Below are 16,657 nucleotides of genomic sequence, written 5' to 3'. Positions count from 1 at the left end.
TTTTTTTTTTTTTTATCCTTTCTCTGGAATGACTGGCTTATCTCCTTGTTTAGTTAAAATACTGTAGTTGAGTAAAAACTTCTTTGCTCTGGAGATTTTTTCTGAGGGAAAAGAAAGCAGGTCATGGGGAACTTCTTCGTGAAGTTAGCAGGGAAGGGAAAGGATGGGGCCCTCGGGAGCTGGACGACCCACTCCAGTTTGATCCTGCCATGTCATCAGCGGGTCCCTCTTGCCTAGACTAGAGTAAGACCATGGGTTGCCCCTGTATCATTGTCTGTGGAAAAACTTTGATCCCCCAGACTGGACCAGTTTCCAGCTTGTAGGCCCAAGCAAAGCCCAAATTGTGGTGGATTTGTTTTGTGAGTTATCCTCAAGTGGAAATCACAATTGTTTCACCTTAAGGATAGAGGTGTGTGTCAGCCACACTCACAATATAAATTGGATGTTATAAAAAAGCAAAATTTGAAAGAGTATTTTGTATTTATCTCTATCCCAACCACTTGCAAACTTGTCAAATTTGGATTTTCTTTAGTATATTATCATTGGTAAACGTAATATTATCTTTCATATCATAATAAAAGACATAATTTTATGTGAAATTTTTTTTTTAGAATGCTTTTGAAAGAAAAATCAGCCCATCTTACCATAATTGCAATAAACACCAATGAGATTTTTTAGTAAATAAAATATAAAAAAGAGAACTTTTTATCAAATGACGGTTTAGGCTATTTGGAGTCACGGACAATTTTGTATGTTTAAACCTTGCAAGTGTGTGGCATCTATTAAACATCAGGTCACGGACATGACAATGAACACCAACTACGACTTTATTGAGCAATGTGATATGTCACAATTGCATGTAAAATTAAATTTTTTAAAATAAATTATTAATAATACATCAAAGTAATATTGCAATTGTTAAAATTTATAAATTTAATATTTCAAATCTAGAGTCAAAATTTTAGAATGGACTAGATAGATTTATGGAATGGAACAAAGTTCATTATTATGTATCAAAAAATAATAAACTAATAACCGTAACAATTAAGACTTTGACTAGAAATTGTTGCTAATACTAAAATTGATTAAGAAATTAAGGAATAATGATATTTAAAAGGAAAAATGAAATAAAGTAGGCTCTTAATGGAATTGGCTCAAGCTGAAAACTGTGGAAAATATGCCTTTAGCTCTGAGTCTGACCTGTAGTTTGCAGGTGAGTCGTAGTAATCTGGGCTGTATTTTCTTAAGGTTGCTCCTCTGATTTTGTTGTGTACTAATTTATCCCAAGGCCACCGGACTCTTATTGAAGTAGAAAAGAGTAAATTGACCCCTAGTAGTTTCCATTCTTTGTCAGCTTTATCCTAATCCAATACACGTATCGCAGTCTGCAAAATGAGTTGGTTTTCCACTCATGCTCTCTGTAGTACGATCGAAACGAGAGAAATCAGTTGAGCAATGCTCTGTCGTGTGCCTTGCCCACCTCTTTCCTATCCATTATGTGAAACTTCCACGAATAGTCGTAAACCCCTTTATTTTTTTTTAATAAGAAAAGTTAGGATTGCATCAGTCAGCTTTTATCCAAAACTTTTGAATGCATTAACGATATGCTTCAAGCAACTTTATTATGGATGGACTTACTTGGATTTAGCTTTAATGACTGGCCACTGCTCAAATGCCCAATGGCGTGCATGCATGTGTCCAGTTCTCTCTGTTGTGACAATGTTCCCACCGCTGTGTTTATTTTTAACAACTGCAATTTTGATAAATTCATTTCATGCCTATGTACTCCATAAAAATGTTCATTTTAGGGTTACCATGAACACATGAAATTAACAAAAATTTACTAGTCAACTCAATATAGGAATAATGGAATTTAAAAACTGTACAAGCATATTTATACGCACTTGTAACATGTCTATTTTCATAAATCTTGTAAGGATCATTTGGATGAAGAAAAAGATGATGCTTATTCTATGACTTGTTTCCCTTTGTCAATTAAATTTGTGAAGATACTTTGCACTCCACTTGGGAAGCAAAAGAACTATACACAACACACCTGGTACGACTATGGCTGAAGATTGTCGTTAGATTACACCTCCGGAAGATGGATTATTAAAGGGGAAATTGCACTGCATGCCCTTTTTTTCCCTTTATGTTTTTATAGTTTAATTTTGTCTGTAAAGTGATAACATCAATCTTATTGTAAAGCATAGTATCTATAGCATTAATGTTTAAGTCCAGCTATGAACAGATAGATTATGGATAAGGGACACTGTTTAATTTATAACCTTAACCTAAGTTATTGGTTTCTTATTCTACCTCAGATTTTTGCAAGATCTCATAGACTATAAAACTTTAATTAGAACCAGAAGCATGGCCTTTTTTTTTTTTTATTGTTGGAACTTAGTGGATTGCTATCGGACTACTTGCAAGGAACAAGAGCACGAACTGGATTTCATGGCTGATGCAAAAAGATTTTTGTTTGGTTTTGTGGGCTATGTTGGGGGTTAGGGATGGATCCAGGGGGACATCATCGTATCTAATTGTGATCGGATGAGAACCAACTAAAGCACAGTGATCACATTAATTTATACATACTTTCAATTGATAAATATGAAATAAGATTTGAGTAAAAACAATATGATGTGAACAATAATATTCAAAATACCATGCTATTTTGTCACTTTGGTTTAAAACCACGTAAGTATTTTGTTTTGCTTGATCAGACACCATCTAAGTAGCTAATATAAGCAGCTTAATTATAGAATTTTTTTTTTCACGTGAGAAGATAGGCTGAATCACTTTAACATGGGAACGTCTATCAAACTGAATTAACCTCTTTAGTCTCAATTTAGAAATATTCAATCACTTTTAATTACTTGTCGAATCAATCAGCTACAAGATTCTCTCATTCTAACATGAATATCAAAAGTCCCTTACCAATCCAAGCATTTTGGACTGTGTATAAATTTACCAATCCAAATTTCAATATACAACAAAATTAAAAGAAAAAAAAAGAAAAGAAAGAAAATTAAAAACTTTAGCACGTTTTTTGGACAAAGATTTAGATTAAATTAATCAACAGTAACAAACATATGTAATATGATATCCAGGGAATATTTCGGCCACTTTGTCTGGTAAGTGGGCCCTTATCTGGGATTTGGAGACAGGCAGAGGCTCCTTGGATGCTCATATCTGGAAAAAGTAACGGATAAAATCAATGATCTGTTGAACACTACTTTAGTCGTTCTACTTTCCCTATATATGGTCTCCCCTCATTTGACTGCTCTGCCAAGCAAGTTTTATCCAAACTCTGCAAACTCTCTAAAAGCATGGATTCAGCTCCTTCTACATCCTTCCAAGATTTCCTTGGAAACTTTCACTCCAGAAAATTACTACCATACAAACCTCCTAGCCAACCATCAGTTACAGCAGCTCCTCCTCCTTACTCTCAGAATGCCAACTTAGATGAAAATGTTTTCATGGTACTATCAGTCCTCTTGTGCGGCCTAATTTGCTCATTGGGATTGAACTTCATTGTCAGATGTGCGTTTAGTTGCTCAGCCAGGGCGGCTTCCGAGTCCAATGACAACCCTTCAGCTGGAACAGTTAATAGAGGAATCGAGAAAGAAGCCCTGAAGACTTTTCCTGTGGTAAATTACTTAGCGGAAATGAAACTGCCAGGGCTGGACACGGAATGCGTCATATGCCTATCCGAGTTCGTGCCTGGTGAGCGCCTCCGGTTACTACCCAAATGCAACCATGGATTTCATGTTCGTTGTATTGATAAGTGGCTTAAATCACAATCATCATGCCCAAAATGCAGGCATTTTTTGGTTGAAACATGTCAAAAAATCATTGGGTGTAACCAAACTAGCTCATCAGAATCTCTTCTTCCAGCTCAAGAGAACGTTGTGAATATTCTGCCACTGGAACCTGAAGGTATGGTACGTGATTATAGGGGAGTTAGATAAGCGTGATTCTTTTCTTTTGGCCATTTGTGGAAAGCCCTCTGGCACTTTAATGGTCTTATCTTCCATATGGGAGCTCAACTTGGACTTTGAAAGGCACCCAACTGGCAACATTGATGTTCTTGCTGAAAGCGTAGACAAGTTCAATTTATCAAGCAAACTAAACTCGCCAAGGAAAAAAAGGCTGCAGTGGACAGAGTTTAAGCTGAGAATTGCCGTCACGATTTCTGTAGACATATGTGAATTAACTTGTTGCATCATCAGGACAGTTTCCCTGATGATGCTGCGCCTGATGTTCAACCTTGTAAACGCTCTTCACAATTATCAGTTCCATTATGAAAGATGTTTTCATTGAGCCCATAGGGTTTAGTGTTATTAAATTTTAAAATGCAATGGAAGGATCTTCCTCAGATTCCCTTCAGCTATTCTAGTGTAATGATCACCTGCCTCTTTAAGATATTTTGTTGTCTACTATTTGAATGATGAACTGATTCAAGTGGGACTATGTTTTACCACAGTCAATCTTTTCCACCGTCAAAAATTCCGTTAAGAAACACATGGATAATTGAAAGTTGATCAATGTCTAAAGTTGATCAATGGATAATTGGAAGTGAGGTTCAACTATGGCTAACCCTCGGTTTCGTTTTGATTGAGATTTTTTTTTATTTCGTTTTGATTGAGATTTTTTTTGAGGTTGCTTTTGTTCTTTTGGGTTGGTGATGTGTACAGTAGATGTTTTTCTTTGATCTTTTGAGGAGGTTTTTGGAAACATATATCAGATAAAATGAACTGATATATGAACTAAGGTTTTCTGCTTTAATGTGTAAGGAAGGAGGGGTTCATATCCCTGCACTATGAATAAACTTGATACCTTTGCTATTCAAAAAAAAAAAAACGGTTCACTCTCTCCTATTAGTGCAAAAGGGTAGTTAGAGATGCCTGATAAGAAAGGCACCAACAGACAAGCAAAAGGGAAAGCAAACAAACAACTTTAACCGTACTATGGAGACCGCATCATACTTTATCTTTAAACTTTCAAGACAAAATCAAACGAGAGATAAGAATAAGATACTGTAGCATTTGTTATTTTAGTTTATCTCAAAACTTTTTAATGACAATTTGCCAATTGAAATCATATGAAGCTAAGCTGTCTGGAAGCATCGTATTTTGCACCACCTCCACTGCAAACTTTGTCGCCTCATTCGGACCATGTTCTTGGTTGTGAATGAGTACAAACAACAAAGGAAGTAAATTAATTAAGAGCAAAAGAGATCTGAAATTTCACTGAGCCTACGTGCATGATAATGGGTATTGGGGCGGGGTTCTAATTCTCAAAGCGTTTGGCATAAAGCAACTTTCTGCCTTTTATTATGCTGTTTATGCAAATATCTCTTTCCAGCATTTGTTCAATTCATATTACCCCACTCACTGCTCCTTCTCTTGGATCCCTTTGAAACTTGGCTCCTCATGTGCATTGTTTAAATAAAAAATTAACACCATATGAAGCAAGTTCCAAGACCTGTATACAAATCCTCCTCAAACTTAAAACCACTGCTTTCTGTAAAAAAAAAAAAAGCTAATGCCGAGAACAGTGCCACATACATCAGAATTTGTTTACATTCAGCACATTGCAAGGAAAAATGATTCTCATTGACAAACATGTTCCAAAAGGAATATTTTTTCAATCAAATCCAATGTTACCCAAGTTCATAAAGTAAAACAATAACTTGCCCTCAAGGTATGTTCCCCATCGTATTCAAATTGACGATTTCGGATTGTGTGTAACTTGATCACCAAATACTTGGATGACAGTTCAAGTACGCAGCATTACTTGACCTTTGTGCTAATTAGCAGATGAGAAGAACCTAGCACAATCATAGTATAGTGTCTTTTCATATAGAAAGTTTACGGCCACTTGTACTGAATAATCTACTACAAAGTTTGCTCAGCAAATAACAGCACCGCTTCAGCTTTCAGCTAGTACTTAATTCCCACTTGTGAACTCCTAACCATACTCACAAAAACATTCTAGAAAATAGCTTGTGTGTAACAAGTAGTAGTATTTGTTTACTGATTTCTGAACAAAACGTGATTTTCCCTCTTTTCTCTCTTTCTCTGCCCAACCTTTGTGCAATCCAACCCAGAGGATATGGATTCATTTAGTGGTACATCTAGTACAAAACAAAAACAAGTGCTTCCCTTTAGATAACCCTATCCCTGATCTCTCAGTTTTATAGGAAACATAGTAGAAAAGTAAAAAGGAATTATCCCCCACACTTTTCATCTGACAACTTTTGTCAAAAATCCATAATATTTCCCTGTGCACGAAGTACTTTACATGCAATTGGTGGTTCTGAAGTATTAAGTGCAGTATCCAGATAGATTCTGATCGACCTTTTTTAACTTTGATTGCTTTCATGAAAGACCAATTTGACAATAAAATAACACGAGTGTTTTTGAAAGATCTCACTAATAATTCTGATTTAATTTTAGCCACAAGTAAAAGCTGATTTGTTTTGGTTCTTTTCCGGTGTGCAAATCGCAATCAGACTACTTGTATGGCAGGAAGCCAATCACCTGATCTCATAGCAAAATACACAAATTAAAGAACATGGGTTCTAGAAACCATTATCCTATCTAATTCCAGCAAGAGTAATTGGCTGTAGATTGCTGATGATCCACCAAAAAAATAATATAAAGTGCAAGTTATTAGTATTACTTTGACTGCTAAGACGAATTAACCATAGACAAAAGCAACTTGCATTCCAATATAGGAACATCATTGGCCTATCCCTTAAAGCCAGGACTGCTGAGCTAATTTCGTTGTGAAACATTTGTTAATTTCTGGTTGCAAGCCTGTCCTGCATAACAGCATACAAGTTGATCGAACAACTATGTAAAAGCTGCAAATTATTTCTCCAAACAGCTAATTTGCTGGCTAGAAACCAACTCCACTACTGTACCTATCATGATCCTTAAACGAATTCAAAATAATATTTAACATTGTGCTTGGTGATAAGGTGTCATCAGGTTAATTAACATAACTTGTTCCGCAGATTCCAGAGTGCCCTATGTCCACAGATAATTGTTATAACAGCAGTGAAGATTAATTTGCAGATTGGAAATCCAAACTTGGAAAGACAGACAACATAACATTTATGTTGATGGTACAGCTAGCATAGAGTTCATATCCTTAATAGCTGAACTGGTTTTACCAGATAACTCTACAAAGATAGAAAATCCAGTCTCTGAGAAAACTTTGACCTATATCAGTTTAACAAGATTATTCAATAATTCAATAGAGAAGGCATGATAAAGAAATTAAAAATCTGTCCTCTTGTGTGCTCTTGAGTTTCTAAAGTCATCTTTAGTGTGGCAAAGGTTCATCAGTTAATCTCCATTCCCAGATGACTGGCTAGTGGCTACCTACTTGAGCTAATTCCATGGATAGGAACAATGAATGGAGACTGCCACATGGCACCTTTTGCTCTGCAGGAAAGTTAATTGCCGTTTCCAATTAGAAGATTATATGTTGAGCTATAAATGGCTTAATTACTGAGGATCAAACTTGTCTTAGTCCTAAATAAAATCTTGGAGTGGTTTAATTACCCTCAACACCCTCAAGAAATATTCTCATATATGCTTGGCAAGCTGGCTGGTTTGGCATAATTTTATATTATAAGGCTCTGACCCACCTTTTCGGTATATATAATCCTTCAATCAAACCAACTCCTAGATCAAGTAGTGCAGCCATCAGAAGAACTAAACACTTGGAAAATATGTCTACTTCCTCAAAGCCCACCCAATTCTCCCAAGATTTACTTGAAAACTTTCACCCAAGAAAATTTCTCCTACATTCCTCTCTTTACCAAACAGAAGCCCCCGCAATTTCGCCAGCACCAGAAAACAGTTATGCCATCACGAACAACTTCGATACAAATGTCCTCATTGTGATATCGATCCTCATATGCAGTTTGATTTCCTCTTTGGGGTTATTCTGTATTGTCAAGTGTGCACTTAAATGTTCAAGTTTAGTTGCTGCTGAACCTGATGCGAACCCTCCATCAAAGTTAGCAAATGAAGGAGTTAGGCAGAAAGCTTTACAGACCTTCCCAACTGTAAAATACACATCCGAGTTGAAACTACCAGGCTTAGACACGGCATGTGTTATATGCTTGTCAGAATTTGCTGCTGGGGAGCGTTTGCGGATTTTGCCAAAGTGCAACCACGGATTTCATACTCATTGTATCGATGAATGGCTTAGCGCGCATTCTTCATGCCCTACATGCAGGCACTGCCTGACTGAAGCAGACCAAAAGACTGTTAACTGCAGTCAGGCAGACTTATTGGAACATTCTCTCCCAGTGCAGGAAAGCAGGCACATGGCAGAGAACTAGAAATTTGTAAACATCTAAAGGCATAATCACGGGGATAAACGAGCAGGTTTTCGTGTAATCTACTCATATAAGGACATTTCAACAATCAAACTCTCTTGTCTGCTCACTGAAACAGAAATTATGTTTCAAAGCCATATTTTCATAGTGATTACTAATAATCATTAAAATCATGACTAAAGCTATTTAACATTGAAATTCCCAACCTTCATTAAAATTCATACATGATAGGGTCAGAACTCGACCACTTAAAGCAAAGCTGCAGCCACATAGTGCAATTATGCAATCTTGTGTCTGGTGTATCAGTTTGCTAAAGCTACACCCGAAGTTTTCTAATCAAGAAATTGCCTTGTTGAAGCAACAAAGTGTTCATCGAATTGAAAATTCTTGAGAAGTTAGTATAGCAAAATCCTTTAATTGGATCAAAATATTCAACTAATTGTACGATCAATCTTGCACAAGGAAAACGCAAAAAGTGACCAGAATTTAAATAAAAAAAATGAATACTCCATCAATCAACAAAATAGTTTAGAAGCACTTTACTCTATTAAGAAACAATATATGGCAAAAGCAATAAAGGCAACCCGAGCTTTATCCTTGTTCCCCACTTTTCCAGAGGGCATTACCGATAAAACAGTTCGCTGTATTTGGACAACCCGAATCCGTTCGATTCCAATTTATTGTATAATTCTGAAGGGTGTTAGCTCTTTATAAACTGAACTCTTAGAGTTTTTAAGTTGAATTTAGTTAAAAAAACTCATTTCCATTTTGTTTCAGTTGGCTATCAAAGCAGATCAAGATGTTAGAAAGTGTTGTCACCAAAATGACAAAAGTCGTGTGCTTCCATGATGTTACCCCTAGAGTAAACGGGGCTCTTTCCAAAATTTTGATGATTAATATGAAACGATGAACGCTGCCGTATTGACTCAAGAAGCACAAGAAGGTCATCTTCACTTGGAATCAGTTGAACCCTTGGAGAACATGAATAAGGATTTAACTAGCTTGCCGTTGCTTCAGTTGCAGGATCCTAGGCAATACTTCCAGGGGAAAAAAGTCGTTGTACGAGTGTCCAATCTTATAGGTGTTCATATTTTCAAACCTTAAGGATCATAGGTTTTTTGAATGGAACCTTCAAGAAATGATGGAGGTTTGACTGCGCCAACTTCAGCCCCTGACAAAGAAAGAGCTCATTTGCTTTAGGCGCAACATCATGAAAGCACATAGTTTTTGATTCAACATCTTCACCTGCTAGCTGTGATATCAACTGATATGCACCAACTTTAAAACGAATAATAAATAAATACTAATTATCCTAATAAACAGTATATAAATCCCATTTATCAAGATACCCTATTATCTAACTAATACCTAGAGATAATATAGAACATGTTAACTTTGATTAGAAATTGCAGTTGAGTTCAGAAACGTTGTAGACTCAAAACGAATTGTGGACAACAAAATTATACCTGGAAGTACTTAAAGATGTTGCCTCTTCATAGACAATCATAGTATGTGTGTTCCTAGGTAATAAGAAAATCATAGTCCCACCTTACAGAATCTCAAGATGAACCCACCGCATTTACAACACCATAAACTAAGAATTTTTTTATAATTTTTGGTAAAAATCAGAAAATAATATGCCTGCTGCTTCTTCTTCTAAAAAATTTCGGGTTAAAAAGTTGTGCAAATGTTGATTAAAGCACATGCTGAATTATAGTCTAACTTTATGTTGAATATATTGGTTTGTTTATTGATTCATTTATTTGATTTAACTCATTAATTTCTATGCAATACTTAATCACTTTATAACTTCAAAATTGAGTATTTCCACTCTCAATGGGGGCTGCCATGCATGGCTGTGCTTGAATCGTTTTAGAAACTCTAAATTTGATTTAATTTTGGCAGCTGTGTCAGTTAAAACTAGTAATAAGGTACTACTCCTTGAGTGTCACGATCTTGACGTAAACGTGAATCGTATATTATCGAGATAATGACTCAACAATTAGAGTCATAAAATCTCACATCAAATAAAAACTTCGAACTGAAAGTAAGAGTGGATGTCATGATTTTAGAAAAAAAAGTCATGAATCTCACATTGGTTATATATTAGAATAATACTGAGCATATAAGAGTTCACATCACCCTTAATTTATGAAGAGTCTTTTGTGGGATAAAACCAAGAGGACAACAGGTGAAAATAGATAATACCTCAATCCTATGAAACTAGTGGGCTAAATCGAATAATATCTTATAAGGATTGCTATGAACAGTAATACTGAGGCTAGGCCAAGGAGCACGTACGTGGAATGCACTCCAAACTGAAGAAAAGAGCATATAGCAGGAGGCGTACAAAAGGCAACTTAATGCGAACTTCCGCAAGTCTTCTTCATTGCTTTCCTTTTTCTTTAAATTTCCATTTTAATCGAACCTTTTGGTATGCATTTTAGTGTCTTTTCCATAACTATTGGATCGTGCCTTTCACAGGGTTTATTTATATTACTTTTATTTTGGGACAGCGTGCTCATTGTAAAGAAACGAATGCAAGGGTTTGTCGCCCTCAAAACCTTCATGCCATTGCATCTTTTTGCCCTTATACTTTGGACACTGTACGCCCTAAGATTTTATTAATATCACTTTCCCGCCTTTTACTTTCCGCTTATCAGTAGATGACAGGAGTTTGAGCAAGTGGAACAATTCCGTATATCCTGTTTCATGATTGGAATCCAAGATTTATAGCACCTTTTCTATTTCATATTATATATGCAATGGGATTAATTTCAGGATTAGTTGTAAGATCATTAGTTTAGTCTTAATTAAACTCTAGCTAACTAGCTAGCTAGTACCTTTCAATGTGCAATGGAATTCCATGTGAGATTAATATTAAGAAGCTACTAATCACATATCATTGCAGCATCCATGCATGTAATGCTTTGACCTCGAAATCATGGTAAAGATTATTATAACTACTGTTTTAAGAGCATAAAACTACAAATTTGCTTGTAGAACAGCACTCAACATTGTTCTCCACGCCATTATCAGGAAGCCCATAACAATAACTAGAGATAATAATCAAACACTTCCACTAAAAGATATATAGTTCATTTAAGATTAGCCTATCACTGTCCTCTCATCTCTCACAGTCACAGAGATACTTAGATGGAAAAAGGAACACATACCCTCGCCTAACTTTCACGAACATGAAAGTACGTGTACCTAACATTGAACCCAATACTAAAATTTCATACATATAATTTATAAGTCAATTAACCCGACAGATATTTTTCCAAGCTGAAGTAACTAAAGCACTTTAAAATCTTAGAATTAAATCTCTAACCTAACAACTTAAGGAGGAAAAGGAAGAATTAGGAAAGGATAGCATATTCAAATACGTAAGGTGTTAACCTGCCAACTTTTCAACCATTCCATGGAGTACCAACTTGGTTTTTAATATTATCAAAGGATTCACCCAAGATCCCTTGAAGAATTTTGCCTCAGTTTGGAGCCACAAGGAGTTATACATAGGATTCTGTTAGATTGTAATCAGCCACTTGCACAGCAGAGAGATAACAGCTTATCAAAGGGAAAAAAGAAAGGAAGAAAGAATCTTAAGGGGTCCCTTTCGCATATCAACTTTTGATGGGATGGCTAATGATAGGCGATTGAAGACGCCCCGTACAGATACCAAATCTCTAAACAATGGTGTGATAAGAAAGCAATAGTGAATACAACTAATAATGAAAATGACACTGATGAACAAAAGGAGTTGTTATTGCATTGAGGAGTGGCTTACGGGGTGAGAGAAGCGCCCCTGTATTCCAAAACCAGTGCGACTCAGTGGTGTCTTGTTTATCTCTGTTGACTATCTCCATAATTATTAACAGCACCTCGGCAAGTTAATGCGAAACCTTCTACATAATTCTAGAAAAACAAAAAAACAACAGTTATTTGACATGATAATCATTCTTTTTGTTGTGTATAATTTGATTTCTATTGGGGCTTTCTCATTCATTCACCATCAAAGATAGGCACAACAAAGTTTGACCTCAAGGCTAGTCAAATTCAGCAGTTTCTTATATGTGTCGATAAGTGAGACAAGCACCAAATGGAAAATGGAGGAAAAAGAAAGGTCAGGGGCCAGGGGATGGAATAAAAACACATACAGAATAGATACATGACTGACTCCTAACTAGTGGGTGGCTACATTTGTTTTAAGCTGAACACAAGGATTATAGGCTTGAGTTGAGTCTGACTCAAAAAATTTTGGCGTCTCTATCGCTTAGTAAATTGGAACATGATTTTATTAAAAAAAAACTTATAATCTCCATCCTGACAAAGCTTAAATGCCCAGTTGAGTGTTGAATCAACATGAGATATGTATGGCCCTACTAATCTCAGGACTGTAAAGGTTCGCGGCTCCTTCCTGGCTTCTGCTGGACTGGGTCCATCAGGCCATTTCAAGATATGATCATGAAAGGCAATTGCCACGTGGCACTTTCTTTACAGCAGAAGGTGGGTGGATCCTATTTGATAAGAAAGCTTAGTGAACTTCATTAAGTCAGTGGAGTAACCATACGGTTTATAATTCTCCATAAAATAAAAGATAAGAGCCCCTACTATGGTCTAAACCATCAGAATATTCTCAATATAATTCATAACTTCAATAAAAAATATATTTAAAAAAAAAGAAGGGAAAAACCTTATCATAAGACTCGAAATACAAATTCCATCCCTACCTTTCCCTATATATAAATCCCCTTTTACAACTACCTTCAGGAAGTAGTGTTTGAACCTCTGAACTCACCCTGCCTAACTATGTCCATTTCCATATCCACTCAACTTCTTCAACATTTGCTTGGAGAATTCCACTCTAGAAGGTTGCTGCTGCATACCCCAACTTTTGAAACACCAACTACGGCAGCTCCAGCAAGCCCTGAAAGCAACCACAATTCATCAGATCCTCACACCGGTGATAACAGCTTCGATGCAAATGTTGTTATGGTTCTGTCAGTCCTCTTGTGTGCCCTAATTTGCTCACTAGGACTGAATTCCATCATTAAGTGTGCATTGAGATGCACAAGTTCAGTAGCCTCAGAGTCCGGAGCCAGCACCTCAGCTCGGTTAGCTAACACAGGCGTCAAGCGAAAAGCCTTGAAGACCTTTCCAACAGTGAACTACTCCGCTGACTTGAAGCTTCCTGGCTTGGACACAGAGTGTGTCATATGTCTATCAGACTTCGCCCCTGGCGAGCGTGTGCGGCTTCTACCAAAGTGCAACCACGGATTCCACGTCCGGTGCGTTGATAAATGGCTGAGCACCCACTCATCTTGCCCTAAATGCAGGCACTGCCTCTTAGAGACATGCCAAAAGATTGTTGGGTCTAGCCAGGCAAGCTCATCAGGACCTCCTCCAGTGCAAGAAACCATTGTGACCATCGCACCGGTAGATCCTGAAGGTTTGATACATAGCTATAGGTGAATTAGCTTAGTCGATTTTTTGTTTATTGTATTACATCCTAGCCAGAATTCAGCCCTGTTCCATGAAGATTGGAACTGGAAGGCCTCCACTTGATATGGAAAGGTCAGGAGCCAGAATACCATTCAAAACAAGTATAAAGCTAGTTGTAAATTTTGTGCACAGTTTGAAATTTGTTACCTCTGTAATCATTTTTCTACCCTCCATAGGAAAAAGTGTTCATAACTTAAAACGGAAGCCGCTGCAAAGTATTAGACAAAAAGGACCAATCAACTTAGTAGAATTTCTCAAAAAATAATCAGCTGAATAAACAAAGGACGAAGCCGTTGTTTTTGGGAAGGTATTGCGGGTTTTGTGTGAATTGTTCTCTGGTTTGTAGTCCTTTGCGATTTGTGCTTTGATGATCAAGGTCTGTTATCCCCAAACAGGTGAGTAACAGACCTTAATCATGTTTGTACTTGTCACAGAGGCGAACCTTCGGCACCCTCTGCTCTGAAATTAACATCTTTCATAAAAAACAGAGGACCAAGCCAGTCAAAGAGTTGTGGGAGCTGACTGTACCAAACTGATAACGAAGATCACTTACACCAGCAAGACCACAAACTTCCTCTTAATATGAAAATAAAAGAAATGCCCACATTTTAATAAGTGCTTTTCAAACCAGCTTCAAATATAATATTACTAGTAGTAGTACTACATCATAAAGACCATTACCATCGGCAAACATTCTCATAAGAGTATAAAATGATGGGTCTATAACATCTTTCCTTTGAAAGAAATGCTATTTCGTCTGTCAATGGGACGATCTGGCTACTTACATATGACTTATACATAATAAATAACAAATACATGAACATTATTTATTGTGAACAATATTAACTACAAGAAATATTTAAGTATCTGATTAGTACTCACAAGAAATTCATACTCATGAATTTGTTATGTATTGTGTTCATATCATTTAATTGTGGGTAATTAGAGTGTGACAATCAGATAGTTTAACATTTTTTTTGAGTTAATTACTAGAATCTGATATTAACAAATAAACCTATCACTTTTCAAAACAAAATAAAGCTATCACTAGAATAGTATTGAGATAATGCCATCTCAAGCAAATCCCAAAAAGTTGATTCTGTACATGTGCAGTGAGATTTGACTTATTTCAGACACCATGCAAAGAGAGCATACACACTTGCCAATTGCCATGGAGACCTAGAGGTGGCCTAGGTTCAAAAAGAAAGAAACCACATTCAAAACACAATATCTTGAACCAATAATAGAGCATAAAATCAATGGAAGCTGAAGGTGAATCCACTAATGTACTTTCAAATCTGTATGAAATTGTACCCAAAGGGAGAACTTGTTTCATAGTTCTCACATAGCGCGAGCTGACTAATAACAACACTAGGCCGGCCGCCAAAATTTGATTTGGCTAGGCTTACTGGCACGAATTGCAGTTTCACAAGGTGGGCCATGGATGGCAAAATATATTGAAGGTTCTTATTATGACTTTAATGTGGCTAAGAGCAAAGCTTAATGTAAAATCTATAAGAACAGCTGTATGTGCTAATTATCACGTTGAACATCATCCCAACCGAAAAAGCAATATGTGATAGCAAACTGATTAAAAGAAAAAGCTTCATTATCTACATATCTACAGGGCACCCTGCCGTGGCAGTCAATCATTAGGTAGGTACATTGCATTTCTCAACTTTGTCCAAATTTCTTAAAGATGCATTGTTCGGACTCTTTCCCAGGTCTCCTCTGATGCATATTGGACAGTCCATGAATGTCCAGTTGGCACATCTGCTTGTACCATTCTTTCTGTGAAATGGCATTCTTTCTTTCCAACTGCCATTTCACAGAATGAATAAGTGTTGAAAAGAAACAGTGACAAGGCAAACAGATTCTCCAGGCCAATTAGGCTCCATAAACTACAGTGTTTGTCAAACTAATTTCCATCATTATATAAGCAGAACTATGTATTTCTTCCACATTTGTACTAAGTGGAAAATCTACGTAAAGAGTGGGTGGAGTTGTAGATAATTGTGCAATTGATTCCTTTTCTTGCTTCTACTGCAGCTCCATCAGGCTACAGCTTCAAGCATCAACCATAACTCTACACTCTAGATTTACACGCTCAATTTAGGCACGCAGGCATACGCACCCAAATGTATTGCATCAAATGAACAGAAAAGAGACACCAAAGGAATTACTACTAAAATAATGCTTTCAAGATTAATATTTTCAGAAAAGACCTCTTACTTTGCTTCCACTTCAGATTTAAACAAAGCTTCATCATGCAGATGCAGATACACAATCCATTGTGACGATGAACACACAAGACATACCAACACAGTTGCAATTAGAGAAATGTTTTTCAAATTCTTTTTCCCTGCGCACAAAAAACAATAGAGACCCAATGTACAAAATGTTGCATACAGTCCCACAAACTAGTAGGAAGCTGAAAGCTCAAGCTAGATTGGAGATCCAATAAGGTGAAGTCCATGGTAGATTTTGAGCATACAAACAATTTGTCAATTCAGATAGTCAGCAAGCAATTCATCAAAATCTTGAATTGCCCCCTGGCCCTGAAGTTGGCAATTATTGGCCTTGATAGAAACACATGCGATGCCACGGCTTAACATCTAATGACAAATTCACAAATGTATAAGTTTTTGTCAACTCGTGAATAAACACATAATGATGAAGAAACAAAATACATTAACTGGACTAACTTATCTAAAATTGTGACCACTTTCTTTTAGAGAAAAGAAATCCTCAAGTATGTAATATTGTACAATAAAACTTGTAACCATT

At 36.5% G+C, this 16,657-nt stretch overlaps 1 protein-coding gene and 2 pseudogenes across 1 annotated transcript; all 3 read left to right on the top strand.

Annotated features, from left to right (window-relative positions):
* Window positions 1-3,305: 3,305 nt before the first annotated feature.
* On the top strand, window positions 3,306-4,468 carry LOC110409301 (RING-H2 finger protein ATL78 pseudogene; annotated as a pseudogene).
* Window positions 4,469-7,750: 3,282 nt separating this feature from the next.
* LOC110409736 (RING-H2 finger protein ATL78 pseudogene) lies at window positions 7,751-8,368 on the top strand (annotated as a pseudogene).
* A 4,611-nt stretch (window positions 8,369-12,979) lies between these two features.
* On the top strand, window positions 12,980-14,001 carry LOC110409076 (RING/U-box superfamily protein). The gene has a single exon (XM_021418309.1). The coding sequence runs from the start codon at window positions 13,178-13,180 to the stop codon at window positions 13,838-13,840; it is 663 nt and encodes a 220-aa protein (XP_021273984.1). The 5' UTR covers window positions 12,980-13,177; the 3' UTR covers window positions 13,841-14,001.
* Window positions 14,002-16,657: the final 2,656 nt, after the last annotated feature.

The sequence above is a fragment of the Theobroma umbraticum genome, unplaced genomic scaffold (assembly GCF_002168275.2).
Source record: "Theobroma umbraticum cultivar Fairchild unplaced genomic scaffold, ASM216827v3 scaffold_44.0, whole genome shotgun sequence".
NCBI lineage: Eukaryota > Viridiplantae > Streptophyta > Magnoliopsida > Malvales > Malvaceae > Theobroma > Theobroma umbraticum.
Note: the sequence above shows the minus strand (reverse complement) of the source record. Positions and strands in the feature narration are given on the sequence as shown.